Here is a 27913-nt window from a genome sequence, read left to right on the forward strand (position 1 = left end):
ATGTAAGTCACGAAGAATTAATGATGGTAAATGTCCCCTGAGTCCCCTAGGACTCAGGGGACATTTACCATCATTAATTCAGAGCTTTCTCGAATATCGAACCTTTCAGGTTCGTTTTCAAAGTGCAATCTCGAAAATCTGCATACAGGAGGAAGGAGTCCCACAAGGGTCAGTCCTCAGTGACACACTCTTCGCAGTTAGAATACACACTCTAACAACAACCATCCCGAACTCAGTAGAAACTTATCTCTATGCTGATGATCTCACCATATCCAGTCACTCGCAAAATATGTTCTCCATTGAAAGGAAACTCCAACTGTCAATAAACAAAATGCAATCATGGATGTTACAAAATGGCTACCGACTATCTCCTCAGAAAATGTTTGCTATACACTTCTGCAAGAAATAAAAACTGCACCCTGATCCTGAATTGCGCCTGGGAAATCATACTATTCCAGTCAATGACAATATTAAATTCCTAGGTTTAATATTGGAAAAGAAATTAAACTTCCTGAAACACATACAGCATGTACGAACTATTTGTTTGAAAAAAAAAATGAATATCCTTAGAGTTCTTTTCTGCAATATCATGGGGAGCTGACCGATACTCCCTTCTTCAGACTAGACTATGGTGTACCCATATATGACTCAGCTAAAAAGTCAGCATTACAGTCCCTAAATACCATTCAACATAATGCACTTAGAATAGCTCTAGGTGCCTTCCGAACATCTCCAGTGCATAGTCTATATATTGACACACATGAACCTCCATTATCCTTTAGGAGACAGATTCTGTTGCTTACGTACGCTGCAAAACTTTGGAGTATGCCCTCACATACTATCTGTCCTTACCTCTTTAACCCGTCTTTCATAAATTTCTACAGGAATAAACCAAATGAAAATAAACCTGCTGGAATCAGATTGAAGTATGTTGCTCAGTATTGGAGTGTCCCACTCGACAATATCCACCAAGATACCGGAGAAATAGAGCCTCCATGGTCCACTTTTAAAACTTTATGTGATGACTTTTTTCGAAAATGGGGAAAACAGGCGCTGAACAATGAAAATATACAGCAGCTACATTTAGCTCATGCATCAGCAAACAAACACTGTCTGCAAATATATACTGATGGATCCAAATCTGATACAGATGTAGGCGCTGCAGTAGTTCTTCCCACTTGTGCAATCTCTGAAAAACTTTTCCCAAGTTGCAGTATTTACGCCGCTGAACTTCATGCAATAAAAATGGCTATCGAACACGTCAACAAGAGGTCTAATGAAGAGATAATAATCTATACCAATTCCTTGAGTGCAGTTACATCTTTACAACATAAATGTCCAAACTCTCACCCTATCCTGAAAGAATAGGGTGAGAGTTTGGTGAACAGAGCAGAGTTAATAAATCTCACAGAGCATAACACAGACGTAAGATTCTGCTGGAATCCAGGGAAATGAAAAAGCAGATCAAGGAGCAAAAAATCCAGACAACCCAGTGTCTTCACTTGCCTCGATTCCTTATATGGACTGTAAACTCATCATAAAACAGTTATATATTGACCAGTGGACATCAGTATGGCAGCAACAGACCCATAACAAACTTTTCCAAATAAAGCAAAAGCCACAGTACTGGAAATCTAGTTCGCGATTAAACAGACGAGAAAAGGTTGTCCTTGCAAGGACATGCATTGGCCATTCCCATCTGACCCACCTCCATTTGTTGACAGGTGATGAATCTCCTCACTATCATCATTGTTCCGCCCTACTAGTGAAACACATTCTCCTCGAGTGTTCCTACAATCATGCTGCTCGACAAACAAATTTTAAATCGGTTTTAACCCAAAACATTAGATATGAACCATATTCTCAGTGACGACGCAAATTTATCCGATTTATTTAATTTTTTAAAACAAATTCATTTATATGAACTTATCTGACATATGACTGGAAAAAAAAAAAAAAATATATATATATCATTTGCAGAATTACTGTGACAGGTGCAATTTGACCTTAGTTGCCCTTGTGCCAATAAACTTCCATTTAAACCAACCAACCAAACAACATTACTGCCCTCCCCCACCACTTGAAGCATTACTGCTTCTCCTGCTTACCAACATCACTGCAACCCCCTCCCCCTCCGCTAGCAACCTACTGCTCTCCTCTTCTGATTGCTCGGTCACTACTGGTTGGCACTGCTCCTGCCTCTATGTGGCATGGTCAGTTACTTGGGAGAAGCTAGTCCCACTTCCAGCACTAAAAGGAGCAACCATGGATTGTAATACTTATCCAACACTAGAGTCAACAGGCTCCCAATATACTGAAACTCAAAAAATAGAGCATGACCTCTCTCTACAAAAAAAAATGAAAACAGATTTGAACAAATCAGAATTGCCAGCCTTTCTGATAATTCATTCCTTGCCAACACAGCTGGTAAGCAAGCTTTCACCATTCATCATCCAGAGATGTCTTGAAAACGTGTCAGGTTCACAAAAAAAAAAAATCACTGAAACAACTGCAGTCAGGAGATTGTTGGTTGAAACTGTGCAAGTGAGACATTCTGAACTGTTATTATAAATGTCCTCTAGAAGTGGACTACCATTTAAAGTTAAATCACGTAACTCACTGAATTCCCCAAAAGGAGTGATAAGTGAATAGAATTTATTGTGAATGTTACTGAAGAAGAAATAGTCGTGGAACTGAAGGCATATAAAGTAACACAAGCGAGATGCATAATGATCCTGAAGGACGATAAGCTTGTTCCAACACGAAGCCTAATTTGTGTTCTTTAATACACCAAATTTGCCAACATCAGTTAAGGCATGGCTACCTGTACTACTGAGTCTCTCCACACATTCCAAATCCTTAAGATATTCTGGAGACTCTGCAAAGACTGCAGAATATACTAATTGCAAGTGTGGCCATCCAGCATATTCGAAATCATGTGACCTTTGGAAAATGGGAAAAAAATATTCAGAAAGTATAAGATTGAAAATAAAGTCACGTGTCAAGAAGCAAGAAAGCAAGTGAAGTAAACTAGATGCCAAAACACACCTATGCTTATGCTACCAAAAACTGCCAAGCTGTTGAAACTCAAACATAGGCATCGATCCTGTCTAGCACATTCATTGCAGAATGGGCATGATCTGTACTCTTGACAAATCAAAGCGCTTCGAAACCTGGTTTAGTTGATGAACTAAATAATACCCCAATCACAGTTTCTTCTTTAAAATTACACCGTGATAAAATACCAAAGAAATCACAAAGGCAACACACCACAGAATTGTCGCAATCAAATTCAGATAGCATGGATCCTGAAGGTGTAACACAGAAGATGACACAGTACTTGATCTTCATGCAGATGACATGGAGAGTGAATGTTCACCTATTCAAACCGATGATATAGAAGAAAGTACAGATTCCATATCCTTTTTTTTTTTTTTTTTTTTTTTTCTAGAAAAGATAAAATCAAATATGACTGTCAAAAGCAAATTGCTCACAAGAAACAGACTAACTCACCTTTCTTCAAAACCAAATAGTGTGGCACCCTGTGCAAAGGAATTGCAGAGGTTTACGCAGCAATACCAATGACATATTATTTAATCTCCCAATATAACTCTATAGGTTTTTGCTTGTAACAGGCTAATCCACCTCCACAAGTAACAACAACAATTAAAAATTTTACAACTTGCAGAAAAGAATTTTTGAAATTAGAGGCATTGCAGTTTTAGTTGACTAAAATATCTTCTATAAATATTCCACTTCATACTCCTTAGAAGCTGTTACAGTATGTGTAGCAGTTGGACAAATGCTAACTCTAGTGTCATTGTACCTTTCACCTAACGATATCTACACTTTGCAAGAACTAGAAGATCTTCTTAAACAAATACCACCATCCTTCTGGCTCCTTAATTACTTTAATGCACATCATCCCCTGTGGGGGTTTTGCACACATGGACAGTAGAGGACACTTGGTGGTAGAGAAGCTATAGACCAGCTAAACCCATCTTTACTAAATACTGATGATAATACTTATACTGAGCTTCCTACAGGACCAAAGAACTGCCTCAGTGTAATCAGTACCACGTACAACAAACAGTTCAACATTTACTAATAGATTGTCCAGCCTTTATAAATGAAAGAAAAATAGCTTTTAAGTCTGTAACTAAAATTCCAGGTGCTCGTGCTTTGAAAAACATCTTAAGTGAAGAAAATAATATACAAGAAGTCTTCCACTACCTAAAATTAATGGGCTTATATAATCAGATTAAAAAAAAAAAAGGAAAAGGCCACTGCAAATCAGTGAATACAATTGAATTCCATCTCCTCATAAAGTTTACTTTATGAGGAGATGGAATTCAATTGTATTCAAATTGTGTCAATGTCTTTGATTGTGTTCAAATTGTGTCAATGTCTTTGAATTCAATTGAATTCAAAGACATTACTTTGAACTAAAATTGCAAGACCAGACTAGAAAAAGCAAAGCAATGAGAGGTGCGTTATGGCCACAGAAGCCGATGCATCAACAACTAACAAACAGCAACAACATCGTACAGGATGTATGTCAACAGTTCACTTATCTGTTTCCCACTATGGAGTGCACAGTTTTAAATGAGCCACAAAATAGTGATCCTTTCCTGATTATATGTTGCATTCAAGCACTACGAACCCTGTGCCCTGATCATTGGGTAAAATGGAAATTTTCCAAAGCAGATTGGGAAAAGTATTCAGCCTACATTTTTTTTTGATAGCCAATTGATCAGACTACATTCCATAGATCAGTGCTTCTCAAACGATCTGTAGTGAAGGACCAGTTCCTTTTATTTCCAATCTGTCACTTGCCAGTACTTTTGCAAAATACAAATCGTTGCGGACCGGTAACAAACAGTTAGTGGCCCAGCACCAGTCTGCAGACTACATTTTGAGTAGCACTGCCATAGATGACATTACCGAGCAAATACTGGCAGCAGGCCCGTAACCAATGCCACAGTTTTCTGCACTTAAACACTGGTGTAATGAGCTTGTACCAAACCCAAAAGGGGGAAAAAAAAATATATTAAAGCTTGGAACCTGTTCCATAAGTTTTCAACTACCAACAACCTAATTCTATATAAAAGGTGCTTCCGTAGCCAGGTGGGAAGGAGCAGCAGTGCGTAGCACACGCTTCTTGATTAGATCGGGGTTCGAGCCCGTCACCACCAAATATGGAGGATGCGGAAAGGTCAGGGAATGACCACCGCATATCCCGGAGCAATATGGCCTTAGTTGCTAATGCTCCTAAAAACCAAAATAACAATAACAACAACAACAACAATTCTATATAAAAGGCTTAAAGCAGAAGCACAACAAATTAGAAGAAAACTAGCGTACAAGTTAGTGCAGTTGCATCATTTCTGTTCGTAGCCAACTACTTTAGTAGTCATATATTGGCATCATTAAGTATATTATAAGAAAAGCCAAAAAAAGACTCATGGATACAGTTCACCTCCACTATTACAAAGAACACTAACAGGCAATTAATCTGGAAAAAAATTCTACAGCTAAATGGTTAATATCTGCTGATTTCCTCTCCAATCTCAACCAAGAATGGACATGAAATACTTTCTCTTCAAGAAATAGGTAACGTCTTTGCAGAGACTTTCTCGCAAACATCTGCCACCTCAGCCTATTTCACTTTTTTTCTACAAATCAGTCTTAGCAGAAAGATACAAGATAAACTTCCAAACCACCCAATCTTTTGCCTACGATTAACCATTTAATCTATTTGAACTCCAAGCAGAATTAAGTAAATCGCCCCACAGCACTGCTGGACCTGATGGAATCTTTTATATAATGTTGAAACATGTAAACAGTGCAGCATTGAATTTAGTGTTAACATTCTTTAACCAAATCATTCCTGAAGATCTGGTTAAAGAACATTCCTCTTCCTGCACCACTCCATTTTAGTTTTTCCCAGACCAGGAAAGGATCAGTCATTAACACAAAATTACTGACTGGTCTCCCTTACCAGTTGCCTAAGTAAGACTCTAGAAAGTATGAAACATAAACGGCTTACTGTTTGTTTATCTTTCTTTCTAGAATTTTACTTTCTTTCTGGGTTCTTAAAAGTAAAACACTGATGAACAACAATCAATTTGGATTCTGACAAAGTAGATACACTTTCGTTCTCTGATGAAAGCAGAGGCTCACATCCGTAGTTCTTACATCAAAAATGAAAGTCTTGATATTAAAAAGACTATTGATACTACCTAGAAGTATTGCATATTGTGAGAACGTTATTAGCATTAGTAGAAGCATATGATGCAAGGAAGCAAGCTTATATAGCACCAACCAAAATAAAAAAAAAAAGCCCTTCCATTTACTCTAAAGGTTTGTCTAGTTCAGCCTTGAATTTACTTAAGCTATCAACTTCTGCAACAACAGATGGAAGTTTGTTCCAGTGATCAACTATCCACTAGCTAAAGGCAAATTTCCACACATTTAATCTACAACTGTCTTTCCTCAATTTGAATTTATGTTCCCTCAGATGCAGAATCTGAGAAAGAGGAGGAATCCCATCAGCATTGAGCTTGCTCAAACCATTCAAGGCCTTATACGCCTAAATCAGATCACCTCGCAGGTGCCTAGTCACCAGACACCGTAATTTGCAGAACTTTTGGATGCTATGATGTGGTTACAAAGGAACTGGATGCAAAAAATAATTTTGATATCATATACTTGGATTTTAGGAAAGCTTTTGATACTGTTGCATATGGAAGACTACTGCACAAATTGGAGAAGCTTGGTATTAAGTGCAAGTTACTACAATGGATAAAAGGGTGGTTGAATGGGAGAAGACCGAGAGTGGTAATCAGTGGACACTGCTCTTCATGGACTAATGTTATTGGTGGAGTCCCTGGGGTTCTGTGTTGGGCCCACTGTTGTTTTGTATATTTATCAATGATATTGATGAAGGTATATCCTTTATGTCCAAGTTTTCAGATGATACCAAGGTTGGCAGGGTTAGCATTAGTATTAGCATTAGTAGAGGCATTTGATGCAAGAAAGCAAGCTTATGTAGCATAAGCCAAAAAAAAAAAAAAACCCCAGTTCCACTTCACCCCTCTGTTCTTTCGAAATACCTGTCCAGCTGAGCCTTAAACGTATTTAGTCTATCAACTTCCACAACAAGGGATGGAAGTCTGTTCCACCAACCAACCACCTGCTGGCTAAAGACAAATTTCCGGACATCTATCCTACATCTGTCTTTCCTCAATTTGAATTTATGCCCTCTCAGGTGATTATTCTGAGCAAGAGACAGAATCCCATCAGCATTGAGCATGCTCAAACCATTCAAGGCTTTATACACCTCTGTCAGATCACCTCGCCGGTGCCTAGTCTCCATACACTGTAATTTGCAAAACTTAAGCCTTTCTTCGTAAGAGCAACCCTTTGTTCCATTCACTAATCTTGTTGCCCTTCTCTGTACTCGTTCCAGCAGCTCTACATCCTTCTTGAAATGAGGCCTCCAGACCTGTATACAGTACTCTAGGTGTGGCCTGACCATTGCCTTATACGAGGGAATAATCACCTCCTTATCCCTGCTAGAAAAATTCCTATATATCATTGACAGTACACCATGAGCTACTCTTGCAGCCCGTCTGCACTGCGCAGAAAACTTCATATCTGCCTGCACATTTACCCCCAGTTCCTTTTCTCTACCACTTCATTCTCTACCACTGTCAGTGTGGTACCACAGAGTTGATATGTTACACTGGAATTACTGCTTCCCATATGTAGTACTTTACATTTGTCAATGTTAAACTTCATTTGCCACCTCTCAGCCCATCTGCTCAACTTTTCTAGATCCTATTGCAGCAGTGTACTGTCTTTAGTGTCATTAACAACCCTACCAACCTTTGTATCATCTGCAAACTTGGACATTAAGCCTGATATACCATCATCAATATTATTTATAAATACAGAAAATAATAATGGACCCAACACTGAACCCTTAGGTACTCCACTAATAAAATTAGTGCACAATGAGCAGTGTCCATTGATTACTACTCTCTGTCTTATCCCCCTAAACCACCCCTTTATCCATAGCAGCAATTTTCCTCCAATACCACAATGCTCCAATTTGTGCAGCAGTCTTCCATGTGCAACAGTATCAAAAGCCTTTCTAGGATCCAAGTATATAATCTCAAAGTTATTTCCTGCATCCAGTTCTTTTGTGACTGCATCATAGTATCCAATCAAATTGGTCAGGCAAGACTTTCCCCTAACAAAACCATGCTGTTTCCGAGCTATAACTGAAGTCTTGTCTAGATGATCCTGCAGTGCTTTAACCAGTGCTTCCATTAATTTTCCTGGAACAGAACTTAAACTCACAGGTCTATAATTACTTGTGTCAGCCTTTGATCCTCCTTTGTGAATTGGGGTCACATTTGCACATCTCCAGTCTATGGGTACCTCCCCTGAGTCCAGGGAAGCTCTCATAATTATGGCTAATGGATTGCTTACTTACTTTGCTGCCTCCTTTAATATAACTGGATAGATCCCATCCACCCCAGGTGCCTTTCTTGTATTTATCTTCAACAATTTCTCCTCCACTTTACTCTCAATTATTACAAGGTCATCTAGCTCACTGCCAGTGTTTACTTCTTCTATGGCATGGCATTCCCCTTCCTGAATAACTCCTCATGTGTGAATGTCGATGCAAAATATTCATTTAGTTTGTTAGCTACCTGAGCAGGATCATCAACAGTTGAACCATCGATATCAAGTGGACCAATCTGATTCATCCCCTTCCTTCTAGAGTTTACATAAGAAAAGAACTCTTTACTGTTTTTCTTTGCATCCTTTGCCAAAAATTTTTCGTAATCTGCCTTCACCTGCCTAACCTGCTTTGTAACTTGGTTACAGATCAACTTATATCTATCATAGGCTTCTGTGTTACGTGTTAATTTATATGTATCCCAAGCATTTTTCTTCTCTGTCATATGTCTTATTAGTTCATCTGACATCCATTTAGGCCTAAACCTTGAACAATATTTCTTAGTTGGTATGTAAAGCCTAGTAGCTTCCAAGACAAGTTCCCTGAATGCTTCCCATTTTGAATTTGCTGTTGGTAACATCCTCAGTTGGTCCCACTGTATAGAATTTCAATACTGTCTCAGACCATCGTAGTTGCCTTTACGAAAGCAAAAACCCTTCCCTTTACCCCTGATGGTAGTTATCTCTTTGAGTAAATCCTACTTCAGCACACTGTGATCACTGTCACCTAGTGGTTCCTCTATCTGCAGATTCTTAATGCATGAATAATCACTACTGATAATCAAATCAAGAGTATTACTCCCTCTAGTTGCCTCCCGAACATGCTGATGTAGAAAACAATCATCCAATAAATCCACAAAAGCCTTGCTAGTGTATGAGTGACCAACCCACAAATTCCAGTCAATATCTGGGAAATTAAAATCTACCAGTTATAATTGAAATAATATCTTTACTGCTGAACTTTACTCTATAAACTTATCTTTGGATCAGTTTACTGAACTTCTAATTATGCCTGCTTTAATATACACTGACTCACTCAGTGCTCTCTCCGCTATAAGTAGTAATGCCAACTCCTCTTATCCTGTAATAAAACAGATACATTGCAAATTACTTGCTTGTGATGGGTCGAATGAGACTGACATTTTGCTGGATCCCAGGACATTCTGGAATAGCAGGAAATGAAAGAGCAGATTGTGTGGCCAAAACAAACAGATACTACTATTTCACAGACTTTTCAAGTTCCATATACCAATTATAAACATGTTATCCATAAAGCATGTTATAACAGCCGGTTGCTAATCTGGAGAAGTTATTCAGGAAAGAAACTTTACTGAATAAAACCAGACCCAAAGCTGTTCCTCTCCAGGTTCCGGAAAAGCAGGCAAGGAGAAATAATTTTAGTAAGGCTAAGGATTGGGCATACTCTCCTCACTCGCCTGTATCTATTAATGAATGATAGTGCTCCCCAATGCACATCATATCATGTACAATTGACTGTTGAGCATTTGTTAGTGGACTATACCCACTTTCAAAATATCCACTTAAACACCTTTAAATCATTTGGTAATGCCCAGCCAGCACTTATATTAAGGAAGATTCTTGGAGATGATCCTAATAAGAAAGAATTATTTACTTTCCTAAAACTTATAGGAGTATATCATAAAATATAATAGTTATTACAATCAAATCAGTATTTCATATTAACCATTACGAAGACAATTTGGCCCTAGCAGCCTTTGTGTCATTAAATTTTATTACAACAACAGCAACAACTCCTCAGATGACTTAGAAAATCTAATAGATCAGCTACTATCTCTGTTTGCTTACTTGGGGACTTCAGTGCTATAACACTATCTGCTATGTGGATCTCCAACAATTGACAAAAGGGGTAAAATAATAGAATCCCTGCTTGGTGCTCATAACCTTACCCTGTTAAACACTGCCGAACCCACTTACATACATTTTTCAACCAGATCCGTACCTGCAATAGACCTTTCAATCTGTTCTCCATCTATATAGCCAATATGGAGTGGAAAGTTCTCAGTAACTCACCAAATAGTGATCATCTACTGATTCATTGCAAGATTCAAATGCAAGTAAACTTGTCCCCATTGCAACGATCCACTTGGAAATTCTGTAGGTCAAGCTGGCAATGAATATGCCTCCCTAACTCAGTTTGATTGTGATATAGTGCAGTCCCAGCCCATATATATATTGTCGCTGATCATATAACCAACCAGATATTACAAGCTACAAATTCTGCAATACCTAAATCTTTGCTTGGGAAATGCAAACACAGCAGTTACTGGTAGAATCAGGAATGCACACATGCTAAACAGACAAAAAAAAAAAAAAGAGAGACCTTGGAATTTGTTTCACACATTGCCTACAACTGCCAATCTTATTAACTTTAAAAGACTCAAGGCAAAGTTCTCCCAAATAAGAAGCAAAGAAAGACACCTGGATAAGTTTTACTTCCACCATTGACACGGATAACGGGACCCCTGGTGCCAAGCCTTATTGTGATCGATCAATTCTTTGAGCTATTTATAGAGCATTTTCCCACTGCAACAGTTGGTGTTAGTTTGGAAAGTTTTCCTTCATTTAAAGTAATTTATTGTTCACTTATTCTTACAAACTGTAAGAAAGTTACAGAAAGGAAAACCACCTTTCTTTTTTTGTTTCTTTCCTCAAAACTAACAAACTAATTCTTACACTGCTTGGTCGCTCTAGCGGCACTGCTCCTGCCTCCCCGTGGTGGTGCCAGTAACCTTGGCAGAAAAGGTTCTCTGCCAAGGGCTAAAAGGAGAAAACATGAATTACGAAGACCATTATCCATTTGTTGAGCATCATGCCTCATCTTGTTTGAGTGCAGACCAAACTGACTTTGACACTTCCCATCCCAAGAAACAAGGAATGGAATGATCCAAAAAGGAATCATCACTGTTTCTTATAATATGTTCCCAAACAAGTCAACTGGTAGGTAAACTTTCTCCATTTCTTATCCGGAAATGTCTCGAGAATGCTGCTGGACCACTTAAAATGGTGAAAAGACTGCTCTGGAGGCCCACTTATAGAAACTATGGATAGTAGGCACTCTGAAGCCCTGCAAAGAATCTCAAAATTTGCAAACGTTCCTGTCACAGTAACTCCACATGCCACCCTAAATACATCCAAAAGAGTGCTGTCTGAATGGGACTTAATAAATATTACTGAAGAGGAAGTAGTCCAAGAGCTACAAGACAAAAAAGTTGTACAGGCAAAGCGAATTAAAATCAAGAAAGACTGAACTGGTTCCAACACGCAGTGTTATACTGACCCTTTCAACTCCAATCCTTCCAGCTACAGTTAAGGCTGGATATCTGAACTGCCATATCCAACCTTATATCCCCAATCCTCTCAGGTGCTTCAAGTGCCAAAAATTTGGCCATGCTCAAACAGTGTGTAGAGGAGTTTCAGTGTGCCCAAAGTGTGGATCCAAAGAACACACACACACAGACAGACTGCCAAGCACAAACATCAGTATGTCCAAACTGTAAGGGTAACCACCCGGCTTACTCAAAAGTCGATGAAACCTGGAAAACAGGAAAGAAAATAGAAAAGTACGAAATAGAAAACAAAGTGACTTACCAAGAAGCAAGGAACCAAGTTTTACTCATTGTACCGATACTCACATACGCAGCAGCAACATAAAATACAATTTGGATGGAACACAAACTGAAGTGTCCATACCACCAGATATATCCATTTCCGACTGGACTCGGCCTGTTCTAGCGAGTCCACAGGAGTCCCCTAAAGAACATGTAAAAGACCAAGCAGATAATACCCCAGTCACTGTACCACCAACTATTAGTCTATCACGTTCAGATACTGAGAGTCTCAGAAATCTTAAACTGCAAAAGACTAAACGCAGATATGGAAACCAATGACACCACTAACAATGATGAAACTGTCTTAGAAATACATGCTGAGGAAGACATGGATACTGCACAACCCACTTTCTCGAGAAAAGATAAAATAAAATTGGAATTCTATAAACAGATTGGCTCTAAAAAACAGTCAGAAACACCTTCTACTTCAAAATCTAAATAGTGGATCAGTTGATTCAATGGAATTGTAGAGGCCTCTAGCAACATAGACGATATTCCCAATTTGATTAATCAGTATCATCCAGTAGGCATCTGTCTACAAGAAACAAATCTCTCTCTGCAAGTGACACTTTCAGTTAAAAACTATACCCTGTTCAGGCAAGACAGGATCACTACCCATGGTGGTGTAGCTATATTGATTGACAATAAAATTGCTTCCAGACCTATTTTTCTACAAACCACTTTAGAAGTAGTTGCAGTATGCCTTGCTCTTGGGCGCTTCTGTAGCCAGGTGGGCAGGAGCAGCAGTGCATAGCACATGCTTCTTGATTAGACCGGAGTTCAAGCCTGTGACCACTGCATATCCCCGGAGCAATATGGCCTTAATTGCTAATGCTCCTTAAAACCAAATAACAAACATAACAACAAGCCCTGCTCTTGGCACAATGCTCACTCTTGTATCCATATACAGGGTGCCTCAAAAATATTGGTACAAACGTTTAGGAGAGGTAGGTAACATCTAAAGGAATGTGAATCACATAGGAACCCATAACTGGAAATGTCACGGGAAAGTAGTAGCAGAGGCACAAGAAGCAGAAATGACACAAGACAGTAATTAGTGGCAAACATTTATTTGACATAATATTAACAGTGGAGTACGAGATGGATGCATTTCATGATGTTACAACAGGTGCTCAAAGGTTCTACCATGAGACGCGATGCATGCGTGACACCGACGCAGCATGGATTGGCAAACACGCTCGAACACACCTGGAGTTTCTTTGATAGTAGCAGCAGCACAGATGAGTCTCGCCACGATATCCATTTCCGTCTCCACAGGCGATTCATACATGATAGATTTGAGGTCCCCCCACAGAAAGAAATTAAGGCTCGATAAATGAGGTGTGTTGGGGGCCAGGCAACGGGTCCACCACGGCCAATCCATCGACACCCAAAACGCCTGTTCAAATGGTCACAAACACACCTTCCATAATGAGCAGGTGCCCCGTCACATTAAAACCAAATGTTGCGTCTCACATTTGCTGGAACATCGTCAAGTAACCCTGGTAGAACTTGTTCAACAAAGAAAGATCCGATATTTAGCGGAGTTCATGCGGGATGGTAACAGGTATGGGCCAACTAAGCAGTCACCGACCATATACCTGCCCATACATTTATTGCGAAGCGATGTTGTGCCGCATGGGAGCACACACCGTGTGGGTTGTCGTGAGCCCACACATGAGCATTGTGATGATCGAATAAGTCTTCCCTGGTGAAATAAGCCTCATCCGTGAACAAAACATACGCTGGAAAATTCAAATCTTGAACACTTTCTTGGAGAAACCACTGTGCAAAAGCCATACATGCAGAATGATCTTGGGGGAGCAGTAACTGAACCCTTTGGAGATGAAAGGGGTGTAAGGAATTGTCGTGCCAGACACGCTGTACACTGCAACAAGACACTCCTAAGGCAGAGGCAACGGCATGTGTGCTGGTAGTAGGATTATTCTGGACGGCATTCAACACTATTTCTTACATGGCAGGAGTTCGCATCGAACGCGATTTTCCCACACTACTCCTGTTACCTCTAAATGACCCATAATCGCACAAATTTTGATGCACATGTGCAAAAAAGCGATGGTCCGGTACATGTCTTTCTCGGGCACGTTCTCCATAAATTTGTTGAGCGGCTCGTCCATTGCCCTTTGCTAATCCGTACACTAGGTGCATGTCTGCCAGCTCACAGTTCGTATATCAATGCATGCTCTTCGTGCGGTGACTACTGCTTGAATAAATAAACTAGAAATTTTTTCTCGCGCGAACTGATGAACAGTGTTGTCTACCGACTTACGACGACGTTTCCGCTTATGGGTTCCTATGCGATGCACATTTCTTTAGATGTTTCCTGCCTCCTTGGCGCTTCCATAGCCAGGTGGGAAGGAGCAGCAGTGTGTAGCACACACTTCTTGATTAGACCGGGGTTCGAGCCCGTGACCATCAAATACAGAGGATGTGGAACGGTCAGGGAATGACCACCGCATATCCCGGAGCAATTTGTACAGAGTCAACAACTGTTTGAAAGAAAAGTAACGCCCAGAGTGAAAGAGAAAACCCAGTTTATTAGCTGCACAGGAAGCAATATTTGTAATGTGCTCATGCCGAGAGAGATTATTAGTCAGGGTAATCCCCAAGATCTTGCCTAGAAATCAGAGCGTCATTGAAGTTAAGCATAGGAGCAGAAGAATCCTTTTTTGCGAGATATAAGACAGGACTGAGTTTTAGAGGAATTGAAATTAAGTTATCTTTTCCCCACTGGAGAATTATCTGGAGATCAGCATTTAAGGATTTGACAGTGGATTCTCGAGAAGTTGAAGCTGTTTGTGCAGGGCAAGGTTTCTCAAACTGGAAGGTGGAATACAATGTGCTATCATCGGCAAAACTACGGATAGGATTTCCGGTCAATGGAAGAAGGTCATTAATATACAAGAGGAAAGGAGTGGGGGAAAGAGCTGAACCTCGGAGAACTTCAGCATTAGTGAATAAGTTAGAAGACAGAGAGCCATCTACCATCACCTGCAGTGAGCGGTTAGAGAGAAAACTGGATAACCAATTACAAAAAACAACTTGCAAATCATAGGATGAAAGCTTATTTAGAAGACCTTTATGTGCCAAACACAATCAAAAGCCTTTGAGATGTAAAGAGAAACTGCTTGAGTTTCACCAAACTTTTCCATTGAATTTGTCTATAGATGGGTAACATAACCAAGAATATCACCAATGGAACGACACTGATGGAATCCATACTGGTGATTGTTCATCAGATGAAAGATTTCCAGATAGTTTTAAGAGTTGGCAGTTAATTGATTTCTCCATTACTTTGGAAAGAGTAGAAGTAATTGCAATGGGATGATAATTGGATGGAAGGGATTTGTCACCCTTTTTAGGAACTGGCTGGATATGAGCAAATTTCCAAGCAGAAGAAAAAACACCTTTGGAATAAGAAAGTGAAAAAAGACGACACAAAACAGGAATAAGCTCAGGAGTGCAGATTTAGAGAACAAGTGGAGAAATACCATCAGGACCTAGAGTTTTTTTTTTTTAGCATCAGATTCATCAAAATCCTTCTGACTTCCTTTTGATGGAAGAAAAAGGATGTCAGTAAGGATGTCCTCGTATAGCACGATAGTTGTGTTCCTAGAAACCCTCGTGCAATATAAACAACAGGCCCTATGGGAAAAATGGGGTTATGTGCTGACCACCCAAGATTGAACACACATTTGTAATGAAAATGTTACCAAACACAATAAATAATCATAATAAAATACTTAGGTATTTTTTTACGACTATTACGTAATAAAGTATTGCTACTGCTTTTTGCTTTTTTCGTAAGCAAACTTGTTTTTTGTTTGATTTTCTATCCAAACAGATGACAGCCTTTGTGTCTTAATCTAATGGATTTTAATTACACTTTGAGTTGTTTTTATTTTCTCTGCATCGGCAAAACATTCTTTGTAATTCTCGGCGTTGCCTCATTTAGGCCTGTAGCACGTGCAATATCACATCGTCTTTCATTTCACTCAAAGCGTTTCACAATTTCATATTTTTTCTCAATCAGCAGAAGCGGACTGGCCCATATAAGCCTTACCGGGGAAACCCCAGTGGGCCGAAGGCCGGTGTGATTTTGGCCATAAAAGCTAGTATGAGGCCATTACATATTTTCCTGGGTAAGAATTTTTGATCCAGTCCGCCTCTGTTTATCGATATTGCTTTTCTTTTTCTCTCTGAATCTGTAGTGTCTTCACCAGGATGCTTCCTTTTCACATCTTTTAAGTATTTAACCCATTTTTAGGAAATAAAGCACAATTACAAAATGAGGAGACATGCTTGATACACATAAACAAAGCTGTGCGCGCGCGTAGCAACTGAATAAACAACACCGAAGGCAGAGACACAGTATGAACACCTCACTAGCTCACATTTTACTAAAGCACACTTACTACCATAAAATAATTTCCAGCTGCGTTTCTGCTAGGGGAATCTGTTATAAACTGGTAGTAAACTCGATCTAATTGCATTTGCGATTATACCGATAGCTGGAATTGTGTGCGTTTTTACACTATTATGGTGAAATGTGTTTCCCCTTCACTGATATAAAAAACATAAATACATTTTCAGAATCTTCTCTTCATTCCTATCGTGTTATGTTCAGTTGGGGTTATTCCGCATTCGACTGCCATTTCTTGTAACCACAAAGATGAATCATTCATAAGCAAATTCGGTTCGTGTGTTATATACGATATCGTTCCCCTATTTATAAATCGTATATGATCGAATTCATGTAGTGTAAACACTTGTTATACGAGGACTGACTCTACTAGGAATGGTTTGAGGTGATTTACTCAGATCATCAATACAGAAGTTGGAAGAAAAATAGGATACTAGCAGGTCGGCTCTATCTTTGGCTGCAGAACCATCTGGTTTGACAGAGGTGGGAACAGAGATGGGCAAAAATTGCTGCCAATAGCTTTGGTAAGAGACCAGAATGCTCAGCTAGCATTTGGACTAAAAGCAAGTTTTCTACTCTTAGCCTGTTCGAAATCTACTTTGGATTTATTAATAATTGCTTTACAAATTGTAAATAATACTTAATAATAATTTTTATTATTATGCAATATCTCTTATAAAAACGTAGTACTGGAAATGTTTTATAATAAAAATTCAGAAATATTATACAATTTCAGAGAATATAGACTTAGTGGTTTGTTTTAAAAATATTACATTGAAAGGGGTTCGTGAGTCAAAAAAGGTTGGTAACCACTGCACTAGATGACATTATCCAGCATCACCTCATAGATGACAGTGTTAAACACATTACAGATGTTGACAGCTGCTGTTATTGCCATTCCTCAAACTTCAATTAAAGCATCCAAACACAAAAACTATTGGTGGGGTTCAGCATGTAACACTGCTAAGCAAGAAAAGAACAAGGCATGGAATCAGTTTTGAAAGAATCCAACCACTCCCAATCTTATTATCTACAAGAAACATTGTTTGTTAGTCTATGCTCGTTACATCCAGCGAAAAGCTAAAAAAGAACCTTGGATTCGTTTTGCCTCATTGGTCACTAAAGACACAAGTGCAGGATTAATCTGGCAGAAAATAAGATGCATTACTAGAAAGTTTTCATCAGTTCCTTCCCCAATCATCGTCTATAAAGGACAGGAGATAACCCTTCCCGAGGACATTGCAAACATCCCCCACGGAATCTTTTGCTTACCATTCTGTATCAACCTCATGTGATCCAACTTTCCTAAAAGCCAAATCAACAGCTGAAAAATATAACATAAATTTCAGAACAAAGTCAGCCCCCTCTTATAATGAACCACTAACCATGTATGAATTAGAAGAATCTTTAAAAAAATCAGCCAATACTGCACCTGGTCCAGAGTAAACAGTTCTCTAAATGAGAGAACTCTTTACTCTCTCCTAAAACTTTTCAACCAAATATTTGTCGCAAATTACTTTCCCTTTTCCTGGTGACATTCTGTAGTTCTACCCATTCCAAAGCCAGGAAAAGACCAATCAGACTTGCATAATTATAGACCAATCTCACTTACTAGCTGCTTAGGTAAGACCCTGGAAAACACTCGCCTCACCTGGTATTTGAAAACTCAAACTACTATGAACAATGATCAATTTGGATTTCGTAAAAACAGATCTACCCTAGACTTTATGATAAAGGCTGAGGCAAATGTGCGAAATGCATTCATAAAAAATGAACATTTGGTCATGGTGAGCCTTTGAAGCCACGTGGTGTCATGGCATCCTTCGTTACCTACATGCCCTAAGACTACGAGGACATTTACCATGTCATTAATTCAGAGCTTTCTCAAATATCAAACCTTCCAGGTCCATTATCGAACCGCACTCTCCAAAATCACCATACAGGAAGGAGTCCCACAAGGGTCAGTTCTCAGTACCACACTCTAACAACCACCATCCCTAATTTAGTAGAAACTTCCAGTCACTCACAAAATATGTACTCCATTGAAAGGAAGCTCCAACTGTCAATAAACAAAACACATTCATGGATGTTACAAAATGGTTACAAACTGTCACCACAGAAAACTGTTGCTATACACTTCTGCAAGAACCGAGAAATGCACCCTGATCCTGACTTGCATTTGAGTAATCATGTTATACCAGTCAATGACAGTGTCATATTTCTAGGTTTAATATTAGATAAAAAATTAAACTTCATAAATCACATACAGAATGTACGGACTGTTTGCCTGAAGAAAATGAATATCCTCAGAGTGCTCTCTGCGACGTCATGGGATGCTGACCGATACTCCCTTCATCTGTATAAAACCATAATTCAATCGAGACTAGACTATGGTGCACCTGTATATGACTGATCTAGATAATTAGCATTGCAGTCCTTCAATACTCCTCAACACAATTAGAATGTCTCTAGGTGCCTATTGAACATCGCCAGTCCATAGTCTATATATCAATGCACATGAACCTCCATTATCCTTTCGGAGACAGATGCTGCTGCTTACGTATGCAGCCAAACTTAGGCATCTTCCCGCACATCCTATCTGGCCTTACCTCTTTAACCCGTCTTTCGTAAATTAATACAGGAATAAACCAAATGAAAATAAACCTGCTGGAATCAAATTGAAGGATGTAACGATACATTGGAGTGTACCACTAGATAATATCCAACCAGACACCAAAAAAATGGAGCCACCTTGGTCAACGTTCGAGCCTGTATGTGATTACTTTTTCAGAAGTGGGGAAAGCAGGTGCTGGACAATCAAAAACATACAGCAGCTACATGCAGCTATGCATCAGCAAACACACACTGTCTGCAAATATATACCGATGGATCAAAATCTAATACATGTGTAGGTGCTGCAGCGGTTCTTCCTACTTGCGTTATCTCTGAAGCTCTTCTCTCTAGTTGCAGTATTTACACCGCAGAACTTCATGCAATCAAAATGGCTATTGAACATGTCAACAACATGTCTAATCAAGAGATAATAATAATTATCGATCCCTTGAGTGCAGTAACTGCTTTACAACGTTAATGTCCCAACTCTTCCTATTTTGAAAGAGACCAGAGCACACTTGATAAATCTCACAGGATACAACACAGCAGTAAGGTTTTGCTGGATTCCTGGGCATGCTGGAATCCAAGGAAATGAGAAGGCAGATGAAGCAGCTAAAAATCCAGTCAACCCTATATCTTCACTTGCCTTGATTCCATATATGGATTGCAAACTTACTATAAAGCAGGGATGTATTGACCAATGGGCATCAGTCTGACAGCAGCAAACCCATAATAATCTCTTCCAAATAAAGAAAATGCCACTGTACTGGAAATCTAGCTCATGAATAAACAGACAAGAAGAGGTTGTCCTTGCAAGGACACGCATCGGGCATACGCATATCACTTGCTTTCACTTGCTGACAGGCAATGAACCTCCTAACTGTCACCATTGTTCCGTCCTACTAACGGTGAAACATATCCTTATTGACTGTCCATACAACCATGCTGCTCGATTAACAAATTTTAAATCAGCTCAAACCCAAAATAATTCATTAGAGGTGAACCAAATTCTCAGTGACGATGCAAATCTGTCCGACCTATTTAATTTTTTAAAGGAAATTCATTTATATGAACTTAGCTGAGATATGACTGAGAAAAAAAAAAAAAATTGTTTGCAGAACTACTGTGACAGGCACAATTTGGCCTTAGTTGCCCTTGTGCCAATAAACCTCCATTAAAAGAGACAACAGACTACTCATCTGGAAGAAAATCCAAGTACCCAGTGGTAAATAAATATGTGTAGTTCCCAGCCTCAATCCTAAAATGGAAAGTTCAGAGTTTGTCCACACCAACAGAAATAGCAAATGCATTAGCTGAATTATTTTCCAGTATTTCAGCAATGTCCACATACAGCGAAACCTTCCAAAATATTAAGACATCTGCAAAACAACACAAAATAAACTTCTCTACTATGGTATCACACTCGTACAGTCAGCCATTCAGTTTAACAGAACTTTTAGAGGCTTTCAATAAAATGTCCAGTACTGCTGCTGATCCGGATGGAGTCTGCTAAAGCTCCCTGTTGAATTTCAAAAACCGAATATTTTAGAAAATACTTATCCACCGCACTCCTGGCATCACTCAATTGCACAAGCATTTCTGAAGCTAGGGAAGGATCATGCCATCCTGCATAATTTCTAGCCAATTTCACTGACTAGCTCAGCGTTTCCCAAACTGGGGTCTGCGGACTCCTGGGGATAAATAGACTAGTTCCACAGGGTCCGTGAAACGTTCAGAAGGTTACGTGTGTGTTTATTTTCTTAAAAAATATACTGACAGAATCGCAACGAATTACGTTATAGAATATTACTTATTTTCGATATGATTAGTATATATAATCCTATACATATTTCAACTTATTCGTTTTATGTATAGCAAATTGATGATAAAGTTATTATTATATATATCTGTAAAAAAATAAGAATGAAGTTGAATTGTTTCACACATAAAACTTTGAATTTTCTTTTCAGAAAACCCAGTGTTCATACATATACGTGCACACAAATATATATGTATATAATATTGATAAAAATAATAGGATTTAATCGCATTACTAAATGACTAAGCAAGCAAGAAAAAGAATTAAATTATTAAACTGGGTTGTCGATCCAGGGCACTACTAGTTATAATAGAAATACATACCCGCCAACCATAATGAAATATAGACAAATGTTTATTTTCCGTGTATTAGGTAGGGTTTGCATGTATACAGATTTGCCATCAAAAATGTAGTTATTGGATATGCAGAGATTAATGAGATTGTTCCAATAAACTGAATTACAACCAATAATATATTTGTAGTTATTGTAAATTTCATTCAAGACCAATTTTAAGTTGGCTAGGTCTATGCTGGTGAATAGACAATTGAAATCAAAAGTTTGCACATGAGAGATGTTATCAGTATTCAGAGCATTAATAACTGGTATATTGTTATTAATTATTCTACTATCAGGAAGGATGTCCATGATAGGTTTAAGTAACCTTTCTAAATTTTACCAGGTTTATGGGTGTAACTGTATTCGCAGAAAGTAATAAACCTAAAGCTTATGGGGTATTTGTGGAACTTGGGTATGAAATAAATAAGGAAAATTGTAGTTTTTAGTAAAGCTGATTTTAAGTTCCTTGCTGAAAGCAATTAACTTCTTTGTAATGATACTGCTGTTGTTAGTGATGGACTTGTAGGTGGCACTGGAATTTAGTTCTGTTTTTAATAAATGTTTGGAAATTATTATTATTATTACTAGCTATATAGTGCAAGGAAGCCTGAGGCTTATGCTGCACCAGCTAAAAAAAATTTCCGAGTTACCCTGAGAGAGAGAGAGAGAGAGAGAGAGAGAGAGAGAGAGAGAGAGAGAGAGAGAGAGAGAGAGAGAGAAGTAGAAGAGAATCACCAAGAAAGAGAAGAATGATGATATCCTGCTCAGGACCCTAGGTGTGCCAAGCCCATACTCACCAGATGTGAGCCCCTGGGGTTAAATAAAAGGCTTTACAGATTATGGCATAATTGCAGGAGGCTTAATCAACTGGGGTGATGATGAAATGTTTATGCAGGTCCTCCAATTGTTGTTTTAATGTGGAAGAATGGAATTTTAATCCTGCAAATGGTTGTACACATGGCATTGATGACTTATGTTGTAGCATCATAGTTGGCGCCTCCGTAGCCAGGTGGGAAGGAGCAGCAGTGCGTAGCACATGTTTCTTGATTAGACCAGGGTTCGAGCCCGTCACCACCAAATACGGAGGATGCGGAAAGGTCAGGAAATGACCACCGCATATCCCGGAGCAATATGGCCTTAGTTGCTAATGCTCCTAAAAACCAAATAACAACAACAGCATCATAGTTAGTACTGAATTAATCAATAGTTGGAAGGCTTCAATGGGGATGTTATGATGGTAAGAGAGCTTAAAACAGAAGCTAAGCAAATCATGGTATAACTGTTTTTTGAAAGGTTTAAAGCTGATTTTAAAGTATGGATTATATTTGAAGCCATAAGAAATGATGCTTCTGAGTTCCTTGTTAGGTATAATATCTAAATTGCCTGTTATGATATGGTCAAAGTGTGTATCAATAAACAGTTGGAAATTGGCCTGATGGCAAACACATCCATTGGAAACGGGTTCAAGATTAAATTTATCCAAGTTAGTTGCTAGGCGATTGTAATTACAAACCCTGAGCCAAAAAGGTTTAGCGTATCTGAATCTGGAAATAACGTTCAAGTTTTGGCAGCCATCTGGAAGGAGGTCAGTAGATTTATTAATGCAATCATTAATGTTGAAATTGTCCAGATAAGTGTTATATTTAAAAATGATGCTAGTATTATTATTTTGGCTGTCAGCTTGATGTTGGTATTGTTTTTGAAATATTTCTGACTTTATTATGACTTTATGTCACTTCACCATTTTTATGCTTTTTATGAACTGCCAACTTAGTAATGACATACTATATGGGCAGAATAGGATAAATCTGATCCTGGGGGCCTATGCTCTGTTCAGCTCCTTGACACATTCTCCAAACTTGCAACATCCACATTTAACACACACCACACAGAGCAAACTAGCATCCACTGCTTCTAGCCTGAATCATAGTGAGATCACCACCTCCAATTCCTATCATCCCCACTCCAATCTAAAATTTAACAAGCTCTGCCTTACATGCATCCACAACATGTTTCGAACAATACTGAAGAACCAGTATTCTGCAAATGGAAATGTTTGCCATAGTTTTTTCCATTATTGTAGTTGTTTAATGTCTGATCTATGCAGGTTAAGTTTTAGATGCAGTTTGTTGCTGGTTTGGCAAACATATTTTACATTGCAAGTACGGCAAGTGATGAAGTATACCATGTTGCTATATGTGCAGAAAATGGGTTCATTGCTGTTGTTGGTAATATGATAATAGGGGTGCATGTATGGGCAGGCAAGGCATCGCCTATTGCTACATTTGTCGAATTTGAGGTTTTTTATGGAAGAGATGGAATCTCTTCCATAAAAAATTTATAATACCGTCTGTTATCCCGGTGCTAGCTAGGCTGGGAGCATTTGATGCTAGTTTTCTCTGTGAGATGTGTGTGTAATATGTGTGTGTTTAAGAATAGTAGAGTGTAACGAAGAGTCATACAGAGCATAGGCTCCCGGGGTCAAGCTTATTCTACTCCGCCCGTGTAGCATGTTTGGTAAATTTTCTCTATCCATATAAGAGTTCAATATACATAGTGCAAATAATAAATCAATAAATAAAGTGAGCATAATAATAAATCGAAAAACTCAATAAACAAGGTGAAAATAAAATCAGAGAAGGACGAGGAAATAAGATTCCTGAGTATGGTATTAATTCAAAAATAAGTTTCACTAAGAAAATATAAGCTTATAAAGCAAGGTTCCTGATATGAAGAAAGAAAAATAGGTTAATAAGGCAATGGTGCCAATATAAATAAGCGTGAAAAATTAGTTTCAAGAAGGAGAAATATAAGCTAATAAAGCGAATATACCGATATGAAGCAAGAAATATTGGCTAATGAGGTAAAGCTACCGATATAAAGAAGTGTAAAAAAAGATGTAAACCGTAATTACAATGTGTAGTTCTGTTGCCCGTAATATGGAAAGTATAAGGTTTTTTTTTATATATATATATATATATATATAGATAGATAGATATTTGGATTTGTGCCATTTATTAATGCACACATATATACAATACCTGCAAACAACTGCATAGTTACCTTGAATAAACAACAATGTATGTATTGATAGTTATCATAAATACCAAATTGGAGTATGGATTTCATATAGGGACAGGATTTTTCATTCACTAAATGTGCGCAAATACTAGAACATGAAACATTATTTTGAGGATGCTGGTGAAAGCATTTTAATGTGTGAAATTATCTTTCTTGGTTAAAATAAATATGAAGTATGGTTATAATTGATTGTAATGAATATAACCTTTAGTAAAAAAAAAAAATTGCATGTCTTAGACTACATTCTAATGAAATTTTTAATTTTCCTTCCATAGCTACAGCCATAATTTAAAGCATATTCTTATTGAAGTGGGAGAAGAGCTTAATTTGCCCATGTTTCCAGAACTGTTGTCACCCGGTAGTAACAGTCAGAAACTCTTCTCAGGAGTTACAGACCAATCTGAATCTGTAATTTCATGTGAATCTGGCTTTTCTAGTTTGTCACCAGCCAGTCAGATTATTCCTAAAGATTATGGGTATGTATTATTTTCTCTCTCTCTCTCTCTCTCTCTCTCTCCCCCCCTGCCCCTTATTTTTACACCACAAATCACAGAACAAAATGAAACTGATATATGGCATGTAACTATTGATGCTTTTTTCCTCTGAAGCAAGGAGAATGTGATATTCATTTTACACTCAGATGAGCATTACCTTTCAAAAGTAGCAACATATATGAATGGCTATTAGACTCTGAAGTTAAAGCGAAAAAATCCAACAGGCATATTTGTATAATTGTGCAACAACACTAACAATGCTGTACACTGAATTCAGGACATCCTTCTATTTTATAATGTATTTAACAATTCATTATGAACCTCTCAAAGTTAAGCAACCTCCTTCCCCACTGGTGTAATTACATTAAGTGACACCAAATGATGATGTTTAGAAATAATGCACTTTAATACATTCTATATAGAAAAATAGTTATAAAGCAAGCAAAATTGTTATAAAGCAGTTCAATTGATATTATAACAATACTGTTACACGCCTAACTTTGTAAAGCAGTTATAATTTAAAATGGTTACTTATTTTATATTGCTTCAGTTTGCCTTCCCACAGTCAATAAGAGTGTTTTTCAGGCCATACAACAATCTTTAGCTTCTTGATTAGACCGGGGTTCGAGCCCGTGACCACCAAATACAGAGGATGTGGAAAGGTCAGGGAATGACCACCACACATCCCCAGAGCAATATGGCCTTAGTTGCTAATGTTCCTAAAAACCAAATAACAAACAACAGTCATCTTCCACTTGGGCCAAGCAAGTGGAAGATGACTTGAAGAGCCGACGTCTCGACCTTAACCAGGCCAGGACTGAAGCCATGGATCGTAAGGTATGGAAGAACATCACAGAGCAAGTCCGAAACCCTGCGGCACCTACAGCAGCATACTGGTTGCGTGGCCAACCGCCTCCCCCAGCTGCCAGCTAAGGACCAAAGAAGAAGAAGAAGAATAGCTTTACAAGTGTACCCAATAATTGTGGGCCAATTTGTAAAGGGATTTGTTCAAATCACTTGTTGCCTTCTTCCTTATGGTAGTTGTCAGTGATAGATAAAGCAATATCTTCGTCAGTTAAAGCTGCAGTAACTTGTAGGTCGTGTTCTATGTGCACCTAAACTCTTATTGTGTGTCTTCAGGAATCGCCACCAAATTTTAATCTTGACAGTGTTGAATGTCATCATAACACATTAAACCTGATATACTGTAATATTTGCCCATTAACAAGTGCCTCCACAATGTGCAGTGTATCTAGAATAGATATTTTTTGTGATATCTGAGGTTGTTCCTAAACAGTCATCCATTCATTGATGACTATTTATTGATCATTCTTTGCCTCATATATTCTCCAATCATAAGTTTCTAACTCCTTCAAAACATCTTTACCTTTACTTATCACGCAAAGCTAAATTTGTTAGCCATCTGCCAGTCACCTTAAACACTTCTTTTAATTTTTCACCAAAATGATTGGTTTTTTGTAAAAGGATGCTAACGTTGATAGTAACATTCACTGAGCTGGTTGTTTGGGCCAAACCAGTAATGTGTTCTATTGGCAGTTTGACAATTTCCTTCATACATTCTTTTCCTATTTCGACTAGTCCTGTTATTATTGAGTATTTATGACATTTTAACACTTTTGATAACAGTTACTGAGGTACTCCCAACTAGTAGCCACTTTCCTTTTCCTTTTGTGAGAGGCTGCTTAAGTTTATCTCATCTTATCTGTGTGTATGACTGAACTTTTCTGTTGCACTCAAATTGATTCTTTCTTATTCTGACATTTTCTTAAAAACAGTGAAAATGTCAGAACAGTTAAAATTCAAGCACTGGTTGATGAGGATTAATGCTGTTAGATTCAAGTGAGATAAGTGCAGTACTAGAATTAAATAAAGAAGAAAGTGGCTGACTACAAATAGAATTACAAAGTTGAAGGCAGAAATAAGAAGTTGGAAGCAATCTTCCATGCTGGTTTAAAGCATTTCAAATTCCCAAAACTGTAAGAGGAGGAATGCAGAAGAAGGAAAATACAATAGATAGTGTACATGGAAATAATAGTTATACGATACCTTAAAATCCACATTAGTTTTATAATACCATGTGAAAAATCTGCCCCCGACAAAGTGTTTTTCTTCCAGCAAAAGGATTTTTATTAAAGATTGATGGCATATGATAAAAATATCAATTCAGCAGGAGATACTTTCCAGGAATGGGGTAGTGATAAGCAGAGTAATATTGGGAAACTTGAAACGTGTCTTCTGATAGCAGGACAAAACAGTTGTGTGTCACAAGCATTTAGAGGCCAATATTGTTTTGAAGAAAATAATTTGCCAACTTTACTAACTCAGAATGTTTGGTTTCTTTTCATCTGTATCTGAAGAGAGTCATCATTTTTTGCTCTGATAGGTACTAGTTTTTGATGTGCTTCGTTTGTTTGTTTGTTTGTTTGTTTTCTTTAATTTAATATGATTTTCATTGAAAAGGAATTTTGAAAAATGCTTATTCTTGAAATTGTTTAAAAATTAAATATTATAGTACTTGAATATCGAATTGAATTTATTAATATTAATTTAATTGTTATATTAAATTTAAATTTATTTTTACATGTACTGTTTAAAATTGTAATTTTTTTTTCTCTGTTTTTTAGACTTGATAAGTGAATCCCAAAGTGAATTTAGAAATGTTATGTGGAAATAAGTAGTTTATTATATGTTCTTGAAGTACAAACTTTTACTTTTGAAATGTGGAGTGAATGTTGTAATTAATTTAGTGTAATTTTAATTAAGATAATTTAATTACAAAAAACATGTTTAATCAGAAATGACACTTCATAGTTGTACGTGATTTTACATATCCTCTACTTGGAATGAGGTGAATTAAGTCCTCACATGTGTTGGCTGATGTGTGCCAATGTAATTGCGCATACATGCATTCAAGTGTATGTA

At 37.9% G+C, this 27913-nt stretch overlaps 1 protein-coding gene across 1 annotated transcript in view; it reads left to right on the top strand.

Moving 5' to 3' along the window:
• The window catches only part of LOC150083252 (treslin-like), a 265502-nt gene that overhangs the window by 164517 nt on the left and 73072 nt on the right, over positions 1 to 27913 (top strand). The window contains exon 12 of the mRNA XM_090378450.1: positions 24752 to 24952. Coding sequence (XP_090234576.1) covers positions 24752 to 24952 — 201 coding nt within the window. The remainder of the gene's footprint in view (positions 1 to 24751; positions 24953 to 27913) is intronic.

Source organism: Mastigoproctus giganteus, chromosome 7 (assembly GCF_048544385.1).
Source record: "Mastigoproctus giganteus isolate SK-2022 chromosome 7, ASM4854438v1, whole genome shotgun sequence".
Lineage (NCBI taxonomy): Eukaryota > Metazoa > Arthropoda > Arachnida > Uropygi > Thelyphonidae > Mastigoproctus > Mastigoproctus giganteus.